The sequence below is a fragment of the Strigops habroptila genome, chromosome 2, assembly GCF_004027225.2.
Source record: "Strigops habroptila isolate Jane chromosome 2, bStrHab1.2.pri, whole genome shotgun sequence".
Lineage (NCBI taxonomy): Eukaryota > Metazoa > Chordata > Aves > Psittaciformes > Psittacidae > Strigops > Strigops habroptila.
Window position 1 is genome coordinate 107,722,369 of NC_044278.2, and position 17,122 is coordinate 107,739,490.

A 17,122-nucleotide genomic window follows, 5' to 3' on the forward strand; every position below is an offset into this window, starting at 1 on the left:
CTCTGGCATGGAGCTGGTACACTGGTGGCAATACTCTGGATCTGGACGCTACTGCAATGTCTAGTTTGGCCAAGGAGAATGTTACTGCAGAAGAGAATAACCATGACAGGACTTTGACAGCTTCGAGTCCCTCCTCTCTGAGGACTTAAAAGCACTTCACAAATGCACAAGGACTCAGACTGTCTCTGAGAGGGTCCTGCATCCTGCAGTAAGAAATGAATTTTATTTTCCAGGTGACATCCCTAATGATCAGAAAACAACTCAAGCTCTGTCAATATTATAAGAACGTTTGTTGTTTTATTCTTTTTGGTGGGTACAAAAACCACAGTTTCTTACACAGAACAAGATTATAAATAATATCTGTAACATGAGTGACCCGTAGTCTCTTTTGATTCTACACTGCAGACTGATGACGTACTCTAAACATTTTATCATTTTGTTTCTTGTATTAGACAGATGCAAATCTGTGGAACACGGAATGATGGAACAGAATGAAGGTAACAGCAAACAAGAGGATGACCAACACCTTTTATAAAAAAAAAGTCTCTGAATTTTATTACAGTGATGGCATTTTATATCAATTATTGCAATGAATTGTTCCCTAAGATGGTTAGAAAAAAGAATTGTGTTGTCCTCTACCGAATTTACATCAGTTAAAAAGCAAGCATGTTTCAATATTCCTCTTTTTTCAAAGAAAATGTAAATAATTTCTTTATTTTTTCACAGGATTTACATATTTATTATTTTCTTATCACAGTTTAGTGATTCATTTCTACAGCCGAACAGCTGAGTATTCCTCCATTGTATATACTGATGTTCTGGAGACACAGGTTAGCATGTTCATTGACTTCTATAGCTATTTTTCTCTCTTTGTCAAGAAAAAGACCAAAATGTCGTCAATTCTGAGCATGTTCTTCACAGTTTAATGCGCTAAATTGGCAAGTCTTATTAGTTTTAAGTCCACTCAAGTGAAATTTGTTGCTGTTAATACACCCTTCCCAGCCCCCTCCCCCCAACAAAACTAAATTATGAATTTTCCTGATATAAAATCTGAGTTTGGGTTTCCGAGCTGAGCTCATGCACACATTGTTGCTGATGATGTCTGGCGCATTTGGACGTACTTCCCTTTCTCAGCCAAATTATTAGTTCATCAATGGCGCTCCCATGTCATTACAGTCTGTGCTGTGTTCCCATCAGTCACCAACACAGTTTGATTAAGGCACTCAATTATTTTTTTGGTTTTTATGGTAGGTCCGATGCAATTACAGCCAATCCTGAACTTTGTCTAATTGCAGTTCCAGTATGCACGGCCTTCGGGCAGTCGGGAGTCAATACGCGTCCGTTTTCTCCCACACTCCCTGTGATGGATAATCTGGCTTTGTTTCTTATGGCTTCAGAAAAGGTAAGCTAGGTTTGAAAAAGAAAAGGAGAAATGAGGAAAGTGTTAGAATGTTTCTGTCCTTCAACAAACCAGGACACAGCAAACACCAAAATATAAAATTTTAGACATCTGCATTTTTTCATGTTAACATTAAATATAATAATAGTAATCATCATAAATATAATACAGAGCATTTAAGTCTACTAGGGGAAAAATACTAGCAGTTCTGAGGGTAAATTTCATTACAATAAATAATTGATTTAAATATAAAATCTGAATTTGATCAAGAAATTAACAGAAGAGGCAATACCTTCATCTAAACTTCTTCGGACTACATTTATATACAGTGAAATGAGAATCAAAACTTTTTATGAATCTGAAAGCATTAGCATCTGTGAATAAAGACTTTCAACTAGGGATGTCAAACTACAATATAACTACTGACATTTTTTAATAAATTGCAATAGCTCTATCAGCTATCTTCATGGTAATTCAATGGATCAAATCTAAAGAAACTGTTACTTCTTTTCACAATGCACATATTTAGTATCAGTAAATCTGAGAACTGTCCTCAAATCTCTTTTCATATATACATTTTCATAAAATTAGAGAAGGTGGGAACTTTCAAAGGAAATGTAGTTTATTGAGAGAAAAGACAATTTTCTGTAGTTTTTTACATTAGGTCTAAATTTCCACAAGAAGGTTTAAATTTTTGTTACCTCAGAATCTTTACTTTCATGTAATTCAGAACAAAATATCTTGTTTAGGGACTAAATGACTCAAGAAAAAAATCTGGTTTTGTTAATAAAAAAAGATTTGCAGTTATGCCATCTAACTTGAGTCATCCAAAAATCAGTTACCTAATCTAAAAGAGCTTTCTCATGTGATGACAGAAAAAGCCAAGATGACTAGTTTAGACTAAATGATTTCCAGATGACTAAAATAAGTGGAGGTGTCCAAGGTCAACCAATGCAGCAAGGACACCTGGAACAACAGGCACCCAAACTACACTACCCTGAAACACATTTCAATGATACCATGTTAAGACATTAATTAGTGGGGAAATCTGATTTCTAGTCAGCAGAATATATAGTCTGTGCAACTAACTCATGTAATTGGGTGTGCAGGGATGCAATCCGAAATACCAGCTGGGAAAAGAGACAGGAGGGTGCATTCATATAGGAGCAAAGGGATGACAAACATCATAAAATAATTTTATTTGCCTTATTACTGATCTTTGCATTTAGAACTTTGCCCTCTGAGCCCGGTATCTCCTTCTGAGGTAGCAGTAAAATCTTGAGCTGGTGTTTGGTATGCTGAAGTTAATTTTACATGAGTATGTGTGTATAGAGATGAGGGAGATTCCTTAAAACTCCCAAATGTTTCCACTGCTTCTGGGTGCACTTGTATGAAAACACACCAGTCTAATATTGCATTGCTATCAGTAGCTCCTTCAAAAAAGAGTTCTCAAAAGTACAGCTGCTGTTGTGGCACAGCTGGAGCTTGCATGTAAAAGTAAATTTTCTATATCTATTACCCTAAAAACCTCAGTCCTCACAAGCAGCTGAATTCAGGAAAAAGCACAGGCATTATGGCATTCTCCTTATACTGAAAAACCTTGGCTTTGATAAGCATCATTTGCAGTGTCCGAAGTTGCCCTTTGAGAAGTTTCTCTACTGCCACAGTACTTTGTGACAGGGACTGTTACCAAACAAACCTTGACCTAACTCAACAGCTAGATAAGAAAAGGGAGGCAGAGGTAATGAAAGAGTGGGGACCTGGGCCCATAGAGTACCAAAAACCTCAACTACTCCCCAGCAGCAAATCAAAATCTATGCATTTGCAAAGCACAGACACAATGCAATGTGGTATAGCTCCACGCAGTGCATGTCCAGAGTCCCGTTGCAAATGGATGTCAAGGACTGGTAACTGCCTGCAGAAATGCACAGAACATGTTCTGGTCAATGGCAAGAAAAAACAAATGTGGTCTAGTTTTCGGAAGGGATGAGAGTCCAAACCAGATCAGAATGCAAACCTGGGTGGAAAATAAACAGCTTACTCCAGATGTACTAAATTTCCCTGAAAGTCATCATTATGTACAAGCATCTCTCCACCACTTTGTTCAGCTATCTCTTCATGGCATTCAGGGTTTGCTTCTGGAAAATCCAACAGAGAATTCAGATTTAAATGGGATATTCCAGTTATGTGTAACTGTGTTTTGGTAGCTCAGTCTATACAGCTTTCTGGCCATTGACAACACACTTAGGACAGAAAGATAGTAAAAAGGGATCCACCAAACAAAAAAATCAAATGAGAATAACAAACAATTTCTCAGCAGCCTTCCACAGAATAACAGAAAAAGCTGCAATATAACAACTCCTCTCTTCTCACAGCAGAGATTAACAACAGCTCAGCAACACACCACGGGAACAACCCAGACAGTTAACAAAGCCAGGAGGAGCAGGTCAAACTTGTACTCGGGAAGGTGCCATAAAGCCAAGTAACTAGATAAGCTTCCGTGTTATATTTTAAGCTACACTATAGGTAGTAAGCCAGGCTAATACTTTGCTTAACAGTGCTCTTACAATTTCAGATTTATGGCCTGGCTGTGGAAAGAGTTTCAGGAGTGGCTGGGATGAGAGGGAAAAGTCTTAGCATTTACTGTGAATATTACCCAAATTGTGGAAGTCTCTGTGCGGTAAGTGTATGCAGTTAATAGTGATAATGTATTTTCAAATTTGTGATTAGTTTTGGTTAAATTAGCTGTGGAATTAATCATGTGAAAACACTGACTGTCCTGCTCCTACTGGGAAATGGGAATTTAGGGAACTGATATCCTCAGTCTATATAATACAAATATCCTAGCCTGTGTGGGTTCTTCTGTTATTCAGGTTCCTCTAGTGCCTAGGTCACATGGAGGTGTCTTTGGCATAAATACTTAAGATTAGCTTTTAACGAATTTTTTGATCTTGACTATGAAATTGGGACTATACAATCAAAGTAAGTGCATTACACATTTACTGAGCCATCCTGTAGCACTTTGCTTTTTTTTGTAATTAACTTATTTTTTTAATTGATTTTTGTAGTTCTGTAATCAATTTCACTAATTATAAACAACAGCATGGGATAGGAGAGGAAGAGAGGGCAGCTGAACTGGAAGCTGGTTCATGAGCTTCATGGTGAAGGGGATGGAAAGGCGGCAGTGGTGGCTGGCTGGATACTGAGACAATCCCTTGGAAAGCTTGTGGGCTTGGGGTGAGTATCTCAGTAGGGTTTTTCCCTAGAGCAGCTGGAGAGAAGGCTGTTAGGCTCCACACTATTGTCAGGGCATCAACTCAACTAGTGTACAAAGGGTTTACTACTGATACACAAAAATGGAAAATTGCTGCCTAGGGGAAGAAGAAGGGATTGTGCCCTCCTTAAAGCAAACTTCCTTCCCTGCCTTCAACAGATGTAATGGTCTGTCATCCCTTCTGAATGTCTTCATCCCACACATGGAGACTAGTCCTTTATCATACAAACTAGTCTATATGTACAGACTAGTCGTACATTTTCATTTTCTGCTGCTTCACAGGCAGGTGAATTTCCCTGAGGCAACTCACTTTTCACTGGATTAAATTAAAAGAAAATACATGTCAGTGAATATTAATTGTCAAGCAGGTTATTTAACCTATTTTATATTAGTTTAAAACATATGCTAGTAAAACTATTTGATGTTAGCTTAAAAAAGTCAGTGTGTTGGTTACTCATGCAGGTTAGAACTGTCAAGCATCCTTCCATATTAGTAAGGTTTAGTCCCATTAAGATCCCTTTACTCCTTGGATAAATAAACATATCAAAGGTTTTGAAATGCAGGACATATTTCTGCAGAAATATGTGTAACCACATTGTGGGCTCTGTACTGCTGCCAGCTAACAGGGGTTATGACCAGCATGTGCATGAACAGCTGGCACAGTCACCCTGTATAGCGCATGGCACACAAGTAACTCCTTGCTGCCTGCGTGGCTAGCGATGGCCAAATATTGCAAGGAGAGGATGACTGGACCTTGCCAGTCTTCCACATATAAGCATAAACGTTTTTACAAGATGTTCTCATGATGAAATTTCTCAGGTAAATATTATGGCAAATAAGTAGACTTTCAAAAGTCTATAAGTATTTGTTTTAAATCCTAGGTTTTTTTTTTTTGGTGAAATTTTAAATGTCTGCACCATAAAATGTTTTTAAGAGAATATCTTAGAATATTGGGTCAGAAGTTTTGTCTGACTCAAAAATGAATTTTGAAAAAATAAAATGCAACATAAGCATGTTATATATATATATATTTCCTGTAAGAATTTATCTCCTTGTTGCAACAAGTCCCACAAAAATCCAAAATCTAGAGGAAGGTACTTATGATCTTTCCTTAAAAATAAAACTCAGCCCTAATTTTTATTTAAGAAAACAGTAAAGCTAAAAAAAAATTCTACAATTACAATCATAGCGTTTGTTGCACTGGAATCACTGGGTGGGAACTCAGGGGGCTGTCAAGTCATGCCATGTTTAGCATGCTAAGCCAGTTTGGGTCAGGTCAGTATCTGAAAGGAAGCTTTAGGCTTTTATTTGCTTTCTTTAAGACTATATTTTGCTTGCATTGTGTCCTGTGAACTTCATAAGGAACGTGCTTTCTGGCACTCTTACTTTTACACCAGCCTGGGGACACTCATCTGTGGGCACATTACTGAAGAATTTAAAGGAAACAGATCTCTTCACTTGCATTTTGTACGGTTACTTGCACAGGATTATTTCTTTTTAAGACCCTTATTACTGATAGTAAGCAGAGAATTTGGGAGATTAATGCTAGCATCTGGAAGTCTCCCGATTCCCAGTTCTCAGCAATAAAGACTAGCCTATACTCTTGGGGCCGCCCGACACCTGTTATGCCCCACAGTTTCACCAGCGAACAAAGTGCACAGCTAAGACTTCTTTTTTTTAGCATGGGGAAATTAGGCAGCTCTGTTGCAATCAAAGTATTCCCAGAGTCATGACTTCTTGTACAACAGGGAATAGAAGAAAACTACACAGTGACAGTATGTTTGGGATAGTTTCCCAGCCAGCATACACCAAGCCCCCTCCCTTGCCCCCCGAGAACCCACCTATTCCTTGCAGCGCTCCAGCTATCATGCTCAAACACCATTCTCTGCTCACTCTGTGTTTGCTCTGTACTGTATGGTTCGGTATTGTACCGGCTGTGCCTTTAGACTGTAAGCTCCTCGGGACAGGGACCTGTTATGTGTTTGGCACACTTCACCTATTGTACAGCGCCGTGTACTCCAGCGCTATATAAATAATAAATAAAAAATAATAATTGTATCTATCTCCAGTTGTTTCCTCCAAAATTTTTTCTAGGTGGCAACATAAAAATATATATTCTTCATCTCCTTTCCCTACATTTTTTGTTTCTTACTTCCATTATAAGGATGGCTCAGTGATTTCAGGAAAATGTAGCTTAAGCTTTTTGTTAACAGAGGAGACATGTGGCTTGCTATTTGCAAAGGCAAGGGAGCTTTAGGTAGCATGAAAGGGCAGGGTCCTAGCTGCACCTTCACTTGTAAAGCCAGTATAGCTTGGGAGCTAGGTAAAAGTTATATCTAGAAGCTGAATTTGCTGCTACGTGCCATTTCCAAAAGTCAGAGAGTTGATTTGACTAATGATTAGTTGGCGAGATAGATACTCACTGCACGGATGAGAACAAGTGCATTAGTAAGCCATCCCTGCACGCCTACTCAGGGGAACTATGCAGGATGCAGCTTGGCAACATCAGCAGTTCAGTCTCTGAAATCACTGTGTGAACATCTAAAATACACTAGTCCTGACCTAGGTAAGGGGATATGTTACTGAAAGCTGAGGGCGATAATCAAGGTCTATTCACTGGTTAGTGACTTTTTGTGGTTATTATAGTGGGCAAAGATTGACCTGAAGCAGAATATTGTGAAAGAAATGGCACACAATTAGTAGAAAACATGTATTAAAGAGAGGGTGAAGGAATAGGGTGGGGAGGAGGGAGAGAAGGTAAAACAACATTTAGACTTCTTGTAACAGTGCCTTGTCTTCCGTTAGGTTAACTATGGTTCAGTGACATTGCCTATCCTAAATCTTGATTATAATGAAGTCTCATTTAGGGCCAACATTGAGTAATAAAGGCTTGCAGAAATTTGTCACTAGTAGAGTGCAAACTTTTAGGAAAATAGACTGGCCAATCAAGTAATTAAACAGTGGCCCTCTGAATATATATTTTACAATTTCAAATAGTTGTCATCTTCCAACTGATTCGACAACACTGAGTGTTAAAAATGAATTTTTTTATGTTAAAAATTCCTTGCAATGCAGATGTCTATTAGCAACATAGAATAGTATACTGTACATCTGCAGCCAAAAAAACTGAACCACTTTGCACTGAAGTTTTCCAAAATATAAAGCTCTGTTCAGAAGCAAGCACCACTAGACAGACATGTCACAACACTGCGTTACAAGATGCATCACCCACTCACTGTAGTAGGCCCTAAGTCCTACCCCTAAATTTTAATACTTTCGGTTCCATATACGTTGTAACCTTCTCTATAAGTTGCTAAATTCTGGGTATTCTGCGAGGAAGTTGGGTTAAAAGTCTGTGCACTCTTTGCCACCTTCATTCGTTTCGCCTCTGCCCTGGACTTGTAACAGAACTCTATCAAAGCCACCAGCATTGCCAAGCCCAAGCCTCCAACCAGAATGTAGAAGACTCCAGCAACGTTGCTGAGACTCAAGGCACTCGTCTTGTCCTGGGGAAACAGAAGCGACACAGTTAACCCTGGAAAACATCCCTCCAGGAGCACAAGCTATACATTAAAACATTGGAAGTAAATAACAATGTTTAGCTGAAATTAAATGACAGTTGTTTACATACTTCTCACAAAATTTGACCTATCTGGATCTATAAAATATATTTTAAGTGCCTAGTTTTCCTGGTTGGCATAAAATATTACAAGTATATTGCCAACATATCAGGATGTCATTGCTTGCTTACAGCAGAGCATTACTTCCACTAAATGGAGACTTAAACAATGACATGTCTAGCTCTTCTTTAGGGGGACATTTTAGCAATGGTATGAAACCGCATTTACATAAAGCTCTTTAAAAGTCTTGGAATCCAGAAATCCATTTATATCAGATAAGACTCTGCTTGATCTTTATGAAAACAGTAACGGTACTTGTGGTAGGCATTGCTGTTAATTTAAAAGATCTAGACTGAGTTTCTGATACTTAAATGACAGTTGAAAAAAACATGTGAGACTTCAGTTATTTCTTTGAACAGACACTTCCTTTGAAAGTGCACACTGTACCATACACATCGTGATATATTTTTCCTCTTACCGATTAGTGTATTTTGTTCCTATTTTATTATAGTTGCAGTTCTGCAACATGCCCATGAACTACTAAGGCTCAGTAACAGTATAATTTCAAATAGCAATTTTATGAAATCTTACACATTATTCACAATTTAGACAACGAGAACTGTCTTTAGCAAATTATTAAATATACATAATTTTATAAATAATAACTTTCTTGGACGTATTGTAGTAAATAACTATTCTACATTTCTTTATACTTTACTGTTTAATTATGAATCATATTTTTTCATTTGAAATCCACAGTTCTCAAGGAACTCTCTCAGGATTGACTTTCATATACTACATTGTGCACCTTAAGATACTTATAAAGCTTTATTGTTATGCAGACTATATAATCTTTACCTAAAGTAAGGACAGTACTTAACTTCTGATTGTAATCGCTACGAAATTTTAACTTGGAATGCAAAATATTTGGGTGTTTAATTTAAAGAGGCACTATTGCTCGTGTAATCAGTAGATTAGCACTGTAACAATTCCCATGGAGGTACAGAACTATTTGGGTCTTACAGCCAGGTTCTGCATTGCCTGTCTCGTTTTATCTGGCTAAGAGGACTCGGAGTATCTTGCAGATGACTGTGTTCCTCTGGTGGCAACTTCTAACATGGTGCTTGCAGACAAGGAGGAGGCAGGACTGAGAAAGACCTGACCTAAAGGATGCGGTGGGTTAAGGCATTCTCAGCTTCATTTACAAGTACTCTGCCATCCTCTTAACTGGTTTTTGCTCCTTTCTCCAAAGCAATTGCCAGAAAAAGCAAAATGTGTTGGAAGTTTGTTTCCCAGGCTAATTTTACCCACTGTCCATCAGAGTAACTCTCAGACCATGCAGGCAGCAAGCAGTCACTGCCTGTTATGCTTTCCTTTTAGCTCTGGAGAGCACAGGCTGGCACAGAGACAGGCACTGTGAAGAAATTTCAGACTCCCCAGATACAGGGCTGGCACTGTCTGTGGTGCTTCCCAGCCATCAGAAAATACCTGCTTCTGTGTTTGTCCTCAAACAGAGCTCCACTCCCTGGTGCTGTCAGGATTAATATTTGGGAATGGATGAGGGTAAACACTGGGAGCTGTAGGAAGCTATTAATTATCAAAGCCTTTCACTTCAAAGTTAAGTCTTCTTTTGCTCCTCAAGGAGCCAGGGACCTTCCCAAAGACAGCCAGGCTCTGCCACCCCGGGCACTGATGAAAGGCAACCCTTCCTGCTAGCCTTTCTCCTTCTCAGAAAACCACAGAGGGGTGCCAGCTCTGAAAGGAGAGGTGTGAACGGACATTTCCTCAGTAGTCAGCAGAGAAAAGTCCAACCCTCCGGCAAGAAAGAAACAACTAATCAAACCTGCATCCCCCAAACTCCCCAAACTGCCTTGTAGCTCTTCAACAGATGCCCTGAATATGTAGGATGATGTTTGGTGATTTATATCACTGAAGATTTTAAAAAGCAATAGTGCTTCTTTAAATTAAAGTGTGGCCCCCATCAAGACAGGGCGAAGCTGATTAATTTTGTGTCTACAGCTGCTTATTTTATTTCTAAGTCATTTTGTTTATTACTTCCTTTACTGCTTTGTGAACACGATAGTAGGTCCCGAACTGCAGCGACTGACCTTACTTCCAGAGTCCTTGGGTCCACATTCACCTTTATCGTACCACCATTTGTTTTTCAGCTTGTCTAAGACGCCTGCCTCACTGAGTTTCAAAACGGCAAGGTTTACAGGAGTTCTTCACGTGGAAAATAACATAAATAACATTATATATGTTATTTTATGTTATTCAAGTAAAACTACATAGAATCGCATTGCAAAGTGACAGAGCAGAGGCCACAGTGGGTGCTATGTCATGTACTGTTGGCCCAGGTTTAGAGACAGACATATGACCGGGACCTGCTCCATCGCTTTAGGTAACAGGCACATACTGCTGGGGAAGATTTGTAAATAAATAGTATGCAATTACTGTGAACCCAAAACTATTGGCTTAAGACATATTAACAACATACCTTTCAGAGACATACATAATATAACTAGATATATGTCTTAAAAAACATATGCATTTGTGTTCCTTGTTTTCAATCTAATTTTAGTTTGCATGCATACAAACTAATAACATGACTTGGCTATAGCTATTTCATTTACTGCCCTCAAAATTATCCTGCCATGAGAATGGAGATGCTTTGTGCAGTTTGCTGCTCATAACCACTTGGCACAGACCTGTAATTAGGAGGTCTACATGCAGAGAACTTCGGGGGAGAGCTGTGATGCCCTTATTCTCAGCTAAGAAGAACATGACAGTCCATCTTTTATTTCCATTTCCTGTTTCAATATTTTCAAATTCAAAGTTTTCTTTATATCTCACTTATTCACATAAGTCTTTCAACAGTATCACGGTGATGATAAATTACTACTTGGAATATCTTCTCTTACTAGTGGTATTTGCTGCTGGGTGATGTAACAGAGTTTAATATTGAGATGAAACCTAATCTGATGCCTCAGAGCCATGAACTACTATGGGTTTGCACTGAAGTTATTTAAACTCAGTGAATAATCTCAGAATATTATGGTAATTCTCCACTTCAAGCAGTTGTACCAATTTTTTCTAAGAATCTAGGAAATTATTAACAGACTTATTGTATGTACTTTCCACTTTGAATCACCGACTGTCCAATTCTCAATGTGGTAGGTATATGGATATCTATTTATGTGCAGGTGTGCAGGAAAATACAATATATATCAGAGAAGGAGGTAGATAAACAGAAATAGCATGTGACAGATAGTCTTCTGGTGATGTTATAAGACATAAGACCTGAGCAGATTACTATGGGAAAATTAATCTCTCATAATACACCATAATCCATGCATTGCTAAAATGTTAACTCATGAATTCAAGGCTTAATAAATAAAGAACCAGTGCAAGCATTAATTAGTATAGTGTAACTGAGCCTACTAAAGTATTTACTACAAAAGAGAAAAGGGATTGCTACACTATGTAACTGATTTAACTGGAAATCCCCAAATGTTCATATATTTGTGCAGGTTTGTATATATACATTTAATGCACGAATAACATCTCCTGAACCTCATGTGCTACTCTTAGCTTTAGGGATCCTGACTTTTCATACATTCTGATTACTATTTGTATATATACATAAAGGGGGGAATTTACCTCACCTCAGTTTTTTCACCCATAAATTATACCCCAAGCCTTGGCTGCCTCTCTAGGCCTCCCTGCAATTAAGAGAAAAAGATAGGTACCTTCAAAAGGTGGGCTTAGATACCAGTTTTAACAAAGGATGAAGCATGCTGTTGAAATGCCCATCTTTCCTCTTCTAATACTGAGGAAGCCTTGGTGCTTTGGAGAAATGACAATTTTTGACAGCCACTGTTGAGAAGATTCCCAGGTACTCTCAATGATCCCTGTATGTAAGGGAAATGCTTCATCCGCTTTCCAGAGCCTACACATTCAATTCATATGGAATACTCTGCTTCTGGAACAGAACATGTTTTTTTCTTGATCTTTTCCAGTATTCAAACTTACATTTTGTCTTCAGGCTCCCTGGCAGGTTGTGCAGGTTGATAGTGCAGTATGAGAGTCCCACAGCTGTGAAATCAGTGGGTAGCAGTTTGAGATGCTGGCAAGTTGCCTGTCAACATGATCCTATGTTTGCTTCTAGTACAAGCATGAAATAATTAACACTATTTGGATAGCCATCATCTGTAATATGTATTGTATTGGCACTGGGCCACACTTCGGTGCTTCTAAATCCCTACAGTGTAACAACAGGGTTGGTTATGACAAATATAAGGGACATGCAGGTACTGTTCTCACATGGAAAATCAGAAGCCTTTGGAGTTGTTGCAGGTTAAGATGAATAAAGTGATAATTAGGACTTGATATGGGCTATCAAGACCAGCAGCAAGCTGGGGCAAGTCAGAAAACAGATGTCTCCCAGTCCTTCATTTGTTTTTTCGGCACTAACAGTTCAGGAATATAAAGTCTGATACAGGTAGGGACTTTTTCTTCTTTGCAGAGCAATGTACTTAAGTCATATACAGAGGTAAATACAGCATCTAGAATTAAAATTACCCATCAAGTTCAGTCTTTTATACTTAGTATTACAATGGAAAATGACTGTAGATTTTTTAAGTTGTTTAGTAATTCCTGAGTTACTAATGTTGGGCTTAATCTTCAACTGGAGTAAATTGGCAGTTTGTGAAAAATCAGTGTAGTTTTTCCAATGTACATCTGCCTAAAATCTCCATTGTTATATATAAACAGGATCCATCTGCCTCAAATTCATGCAAGGATAATGTATGAGAAATAATAACTAAAATTACTCTTTATATACAGAGAAGAATTTGTCCCATGTAGCCACAGTGCAAAACTGTTGTGTGGCAGCACAGGAGACTGTTCTTCATCCATGTGCTGAAGACAGTGGTGGTGCAGCATGACCTGGGTGTGGGAACACTGGTTTTCTATATTTTCATCACGTTCCCAGCCTTACTACCTCCTCTCTCATCTTTTTACTCATTTCCTCCTATCCCTGTCATCAATCACTTGCTATTGGAAGCGCTGGTTTTTAAGTGCCTCGGGCTGGATCTTGTGCCAGCAACATCAGTGAAATCACAGTACTTTAAAATAGCATTAATGAAGTTCTGAGATAGTTGTGTTCAGGACAACAAATGGGCAATTAGAGCATTTAAATTACAATGCTGAGCGATTCTGAAGCCAATGCAGAATTTTGGTAGATTGGGATTTTAAAAATGCAATCACGAGTATGCTTTTGGAGCATTTTCATTACGCACTCATGGCTGAGCCATTAATTAAGTGTAAGGTCAGTCTCATCCGCTGAATGAAAAACAAGGGCCAGCGTGTTCTCTTGAGGGCTGCCAGCAGAAAATGGAGGAGAGCTACATCAGCACAGCTTCCTTCCACTCACACTTTCCTAAATACAATTGGAGCAGACTGGCAGAAACTGGGTTTAAATATCGCCCCATGCATCACATGAAATGATGATTACCTCAATTAAGATCTGAGGTAATACTTTCAAAAGCACTCAAAGGACTTGGGGACCTCAGTTTTGTCTTCAAACGTGACTTAATTACTGAGGTCACTAAACCACAGGGTGGTTTACACAGGGCAGCTCTCTGAACTGTCTTTCTGAATTTTGGAAGATTGTTCCTTAAAGGAAACAGTAAATCAGGAGGCTAGAGATGACCTTCTAAGAGCACAGAATGGAGGTAGGAGAAACCTCATTTTTCAGAGCAACACAAACCTTTGGAGAACTGCTGAGCCCTCATGAATCTCCCCTATTTCTGTAGTCGTCTATACTATCATGAAGGGTTATTCTGGGTCTAGACTCATATTCTGACTAATGAATCTCAAATAGTAACAGCACAGTTATCAGAAAAGTCTCAGGTCCCGTATTTCAGGAGAAGAGGATGTTCTTACTCTCATTCATGACAGTAGGGAGCCCTGCAATTTGGACTGGAGCTGCTAACAAAGCTCAGGGTTTGTTCTTTTTAAATTCATACAGTGAAAAGAAATATTAGCTAGAGATGCTCAAGAGCTTAGTTCAGGAATTGTTGGTTTACAACAACAGTGCATGGTGTCCTGGTTATTCCACTAATGATCATTTGCTAGCATATAAAATTAAAATATTTAGAGCTCCATTAATTCAGTAGAAAGGGTCTTATTGACTTTAATTGATCAGATTGTACAAGACTGTTCCTGAACAAGGAAATGAATTTTGCAGATGATAAATGGCTAGCTAACAGTTTGGGAAGTCAGAGTAGCTGTAGTTTAAAATTTAAGACCAGATGCTGCTGCAATGCAGAATCTGAGAAGCAGGGTAATGCCTGCTCATCTCCATGCTGTGGTGGTTCCATGAATATGGTCACTGCAGGTGCAGACAGACCCAGGGCTGCCCAGGAGCACTGATACTGCCTACTCACTCAGCTGTGCCTGGGAAAAAGTGTGGCAAGTAACAGGCCTGAGGTCAGATGAATGCTCTTGGCAGGCTGCATATAGTCCTAGGACCACAGGTTGAGCTCCATCATGTTCAACATCCTTTGCCAACACTGCCTTGCCCACCATATTTTCTATTGCATCCTGAACTACCTGTGGCATTTATTGCTTGTTTCCATTGGCATTGTGTTCCTTCCTCCCTCCTGCATTCACAGGTCCTCCCTGTTTCTCCATGGACTGCACTCCTTCTACTTTTTTCTTCCACTCCTTTTTCTGTCACTTGCCATCACTCCAAACTTGCTCTTTCAGCACTTCCAGACATTTCCTTGGTGAAGCCCTGCCCATCCCTCTACCATGAGCTGTTCCCCTTCTGCTCCATGACCCAAAGCACCAGTGGGTGGTAATTGGGGAAAGTAATTTTTAAGCATCCTTGGTTTGCAACCTAGCTTTTATCTCACCCTGCAATCACAGGAGGTTTGTGAGGAGTGTATTCTAAGAAAATTGAGGTATTTTAATTATATGAATCCCTGCCTGTGACATTAAAAAAAAAATTACAATAAAAAGCCCTCCATCAATAATCCAAAGTTCAGGCTTGGGTGGAGCACATAATAGTAGCAACACAGGAGATTTATGGTTCACTTGTCAATATTCTTACAAGAAGTTGGTGTCTGCTCCACTCGCAGGTAAGTGCCATCAGGTCTAATATGTCTAAGCACTTTAGAAGAGAAAATAGAGACCATTTTTGAAACTGTGACTGCTGGCAAGCAGAGCGGTGGGGGGAAAACAGGTAGAGCAGCAGGACTAAAGACAAAGTGAAGAGGATTAGGAGAGCAGTTCTGGGTGAGTGCAGAACAGCCCAAGGGATGGTCCCTGAGGCCAGAACACAGCATGAAAGAGCAGGAGGACTAAAGAAGGAGAGAAAATAGTAAGAAAAAAACATATGTAGGCAACTGTAAAGAAAACTGTATAAACTGTGTATAACAATTCAGTCAAATTTAATCTGTATCTGACTAGCTCTGTGCTTGCACGGTTACCTGTGCAGCATTCTCTTATATATTGTTTACACACAAGCACATAAATAAATATGATTATATGCTGCCTGGCACAGAAGGCATATTTTTAATAGCTTCATCCTCCTTCACTTCACCATCTTCCACATTTTTGCTTCTTTTCAGCACAAGGCAGTTTCCCAAAAGGAAGCTGTGTGGAGGCAAGGAAGTAGTGGCAATGGCCATATGGAAAATATGGAAATGCAGGAAGACTAAGAAGCTGTCATCACCTCAGCCTAAAATTCCTGTCTGATAAATTCTGCCTAGGGAACCACCATGGATTTCAGTTTGCTGGTAAGACATAAGGAAATGCCAGAGTGAAGATATTTTAGCTGAAAACTGTCCTCCAATTTCTATGCTCATGTGAAAATTGTGATTTGCACTGGTATTGTTTGTGTGAATAGTGGATCCCTGAGCCTGGACCATGCATTAGACTACTGCTAGGAGGCAGTCAGACTGGTGTTCACCCTTTTCCTCTACTGTCACTGAAAAATATTTTGGGTAGTACCACATACTAGGAAAAAAGTCTGAGCTGTCAGTGGGTCCTGAAGGTTTCAAACTGCTTGTTCACTAGAGCAAGCTTGTAAAAGGCTCATCATGATTTCAGAAGATGCAGGTTTCTGAAAACTGGTGATCTCACAGCAGAGGCTGTTTACAGGTTCCCCTTGGGACGCTTAAAAAATGCAAATATTTTTGCTTTGACAGTAATTGCATACACCTAGATTTCAGCTGCAAGTACCAGCAGTGCTGTGCTACTGGTGAGGCTGTTTTGTCACAGGTAAAACCCCAGCAGATGCACCAATTACATTACATACTGTTTACCCGCTTTTGGTGACATTGAGGCTAACCTTGGAGTCACCTCCCCCGCTGCCACATTCTCCTTTGTCGTACCACCATTTGTTTTTCAATTTGTCCAAGAGGCCTTGTTCATTCAGTTTTAAAACTGCGAGGTTAACAGCATTTCTTGAAACGATAAAACATATTTTGTAAGAAACTGCACAGCTGTTAAGATGTTAGAAGGAATGAGGACTTAAGCTGTTTATAAGCTTGATCCACACACTAAATAAACCTCTCATTTCCATATTTCAAAGCCCTTGGCAGCAGAAATAATTGTGGTTACTTTCAAATGTGAAAAATATGTTTCCAGTATAGAAATGATTTCCAGAATGGCTTGGATTTTAACATGAAAATTCTATCAACCAACCAAAATTATTTTTGCAAAATCATGATAAAACTCTGCCTGGAATTATAAACTATTTACATGGATTTATTTGAATCTATATTTAGAATATATATATATACCTATATACTGGGCCAG

General features: G+C 39.0%; 1 protein-coding gene across 10 annotated transcripts in view; it reads right to left on the reverse strand.

Annotated features, from left to right (window-relative positions):
* Positions 1-267: 267 nt before the first annotated feature.
* Positions 268-17,122, reverse strand: part of GRIA4 (glutamate ionotropic receptor AMPA type subunit 4) — a 215,589-nt gene continuing 198,734 nt past the window's right edge. The window contains exons 14-18 of one of the 10 annotated variants that reach the window (XR_003989982.2): positions 16,653-16,767; positions 10,402-10,516; positions 8,045-8,179; positions 6,515-6,697; positions 268-1,407 (exon numbers count right to left, since the gene is read on the reverse strand). Coding sequence is in view for 8 of the 10 variants with exons in the window: in XM_030475921.1 (XP_030331781.1) it covers positions 1,243-1,407; positions 8,045-8,179; positions 10,402-10,516 (415 nt within the window). In the remaining 2 variants the exon portion in view is untranslated. Of the gene's footprint in view, positions 1,408-1,754; positions 3,538-6,514; positions 6,698-7,909; positions 8,180-10,401; positions 16,768-17,122 lie in introns of those variants that run through there. The other 9 variants (XM_030475923.1, XR_003989983.1, XM_030475921.1 and 6 more) reach the window with 9 other exon arrangements.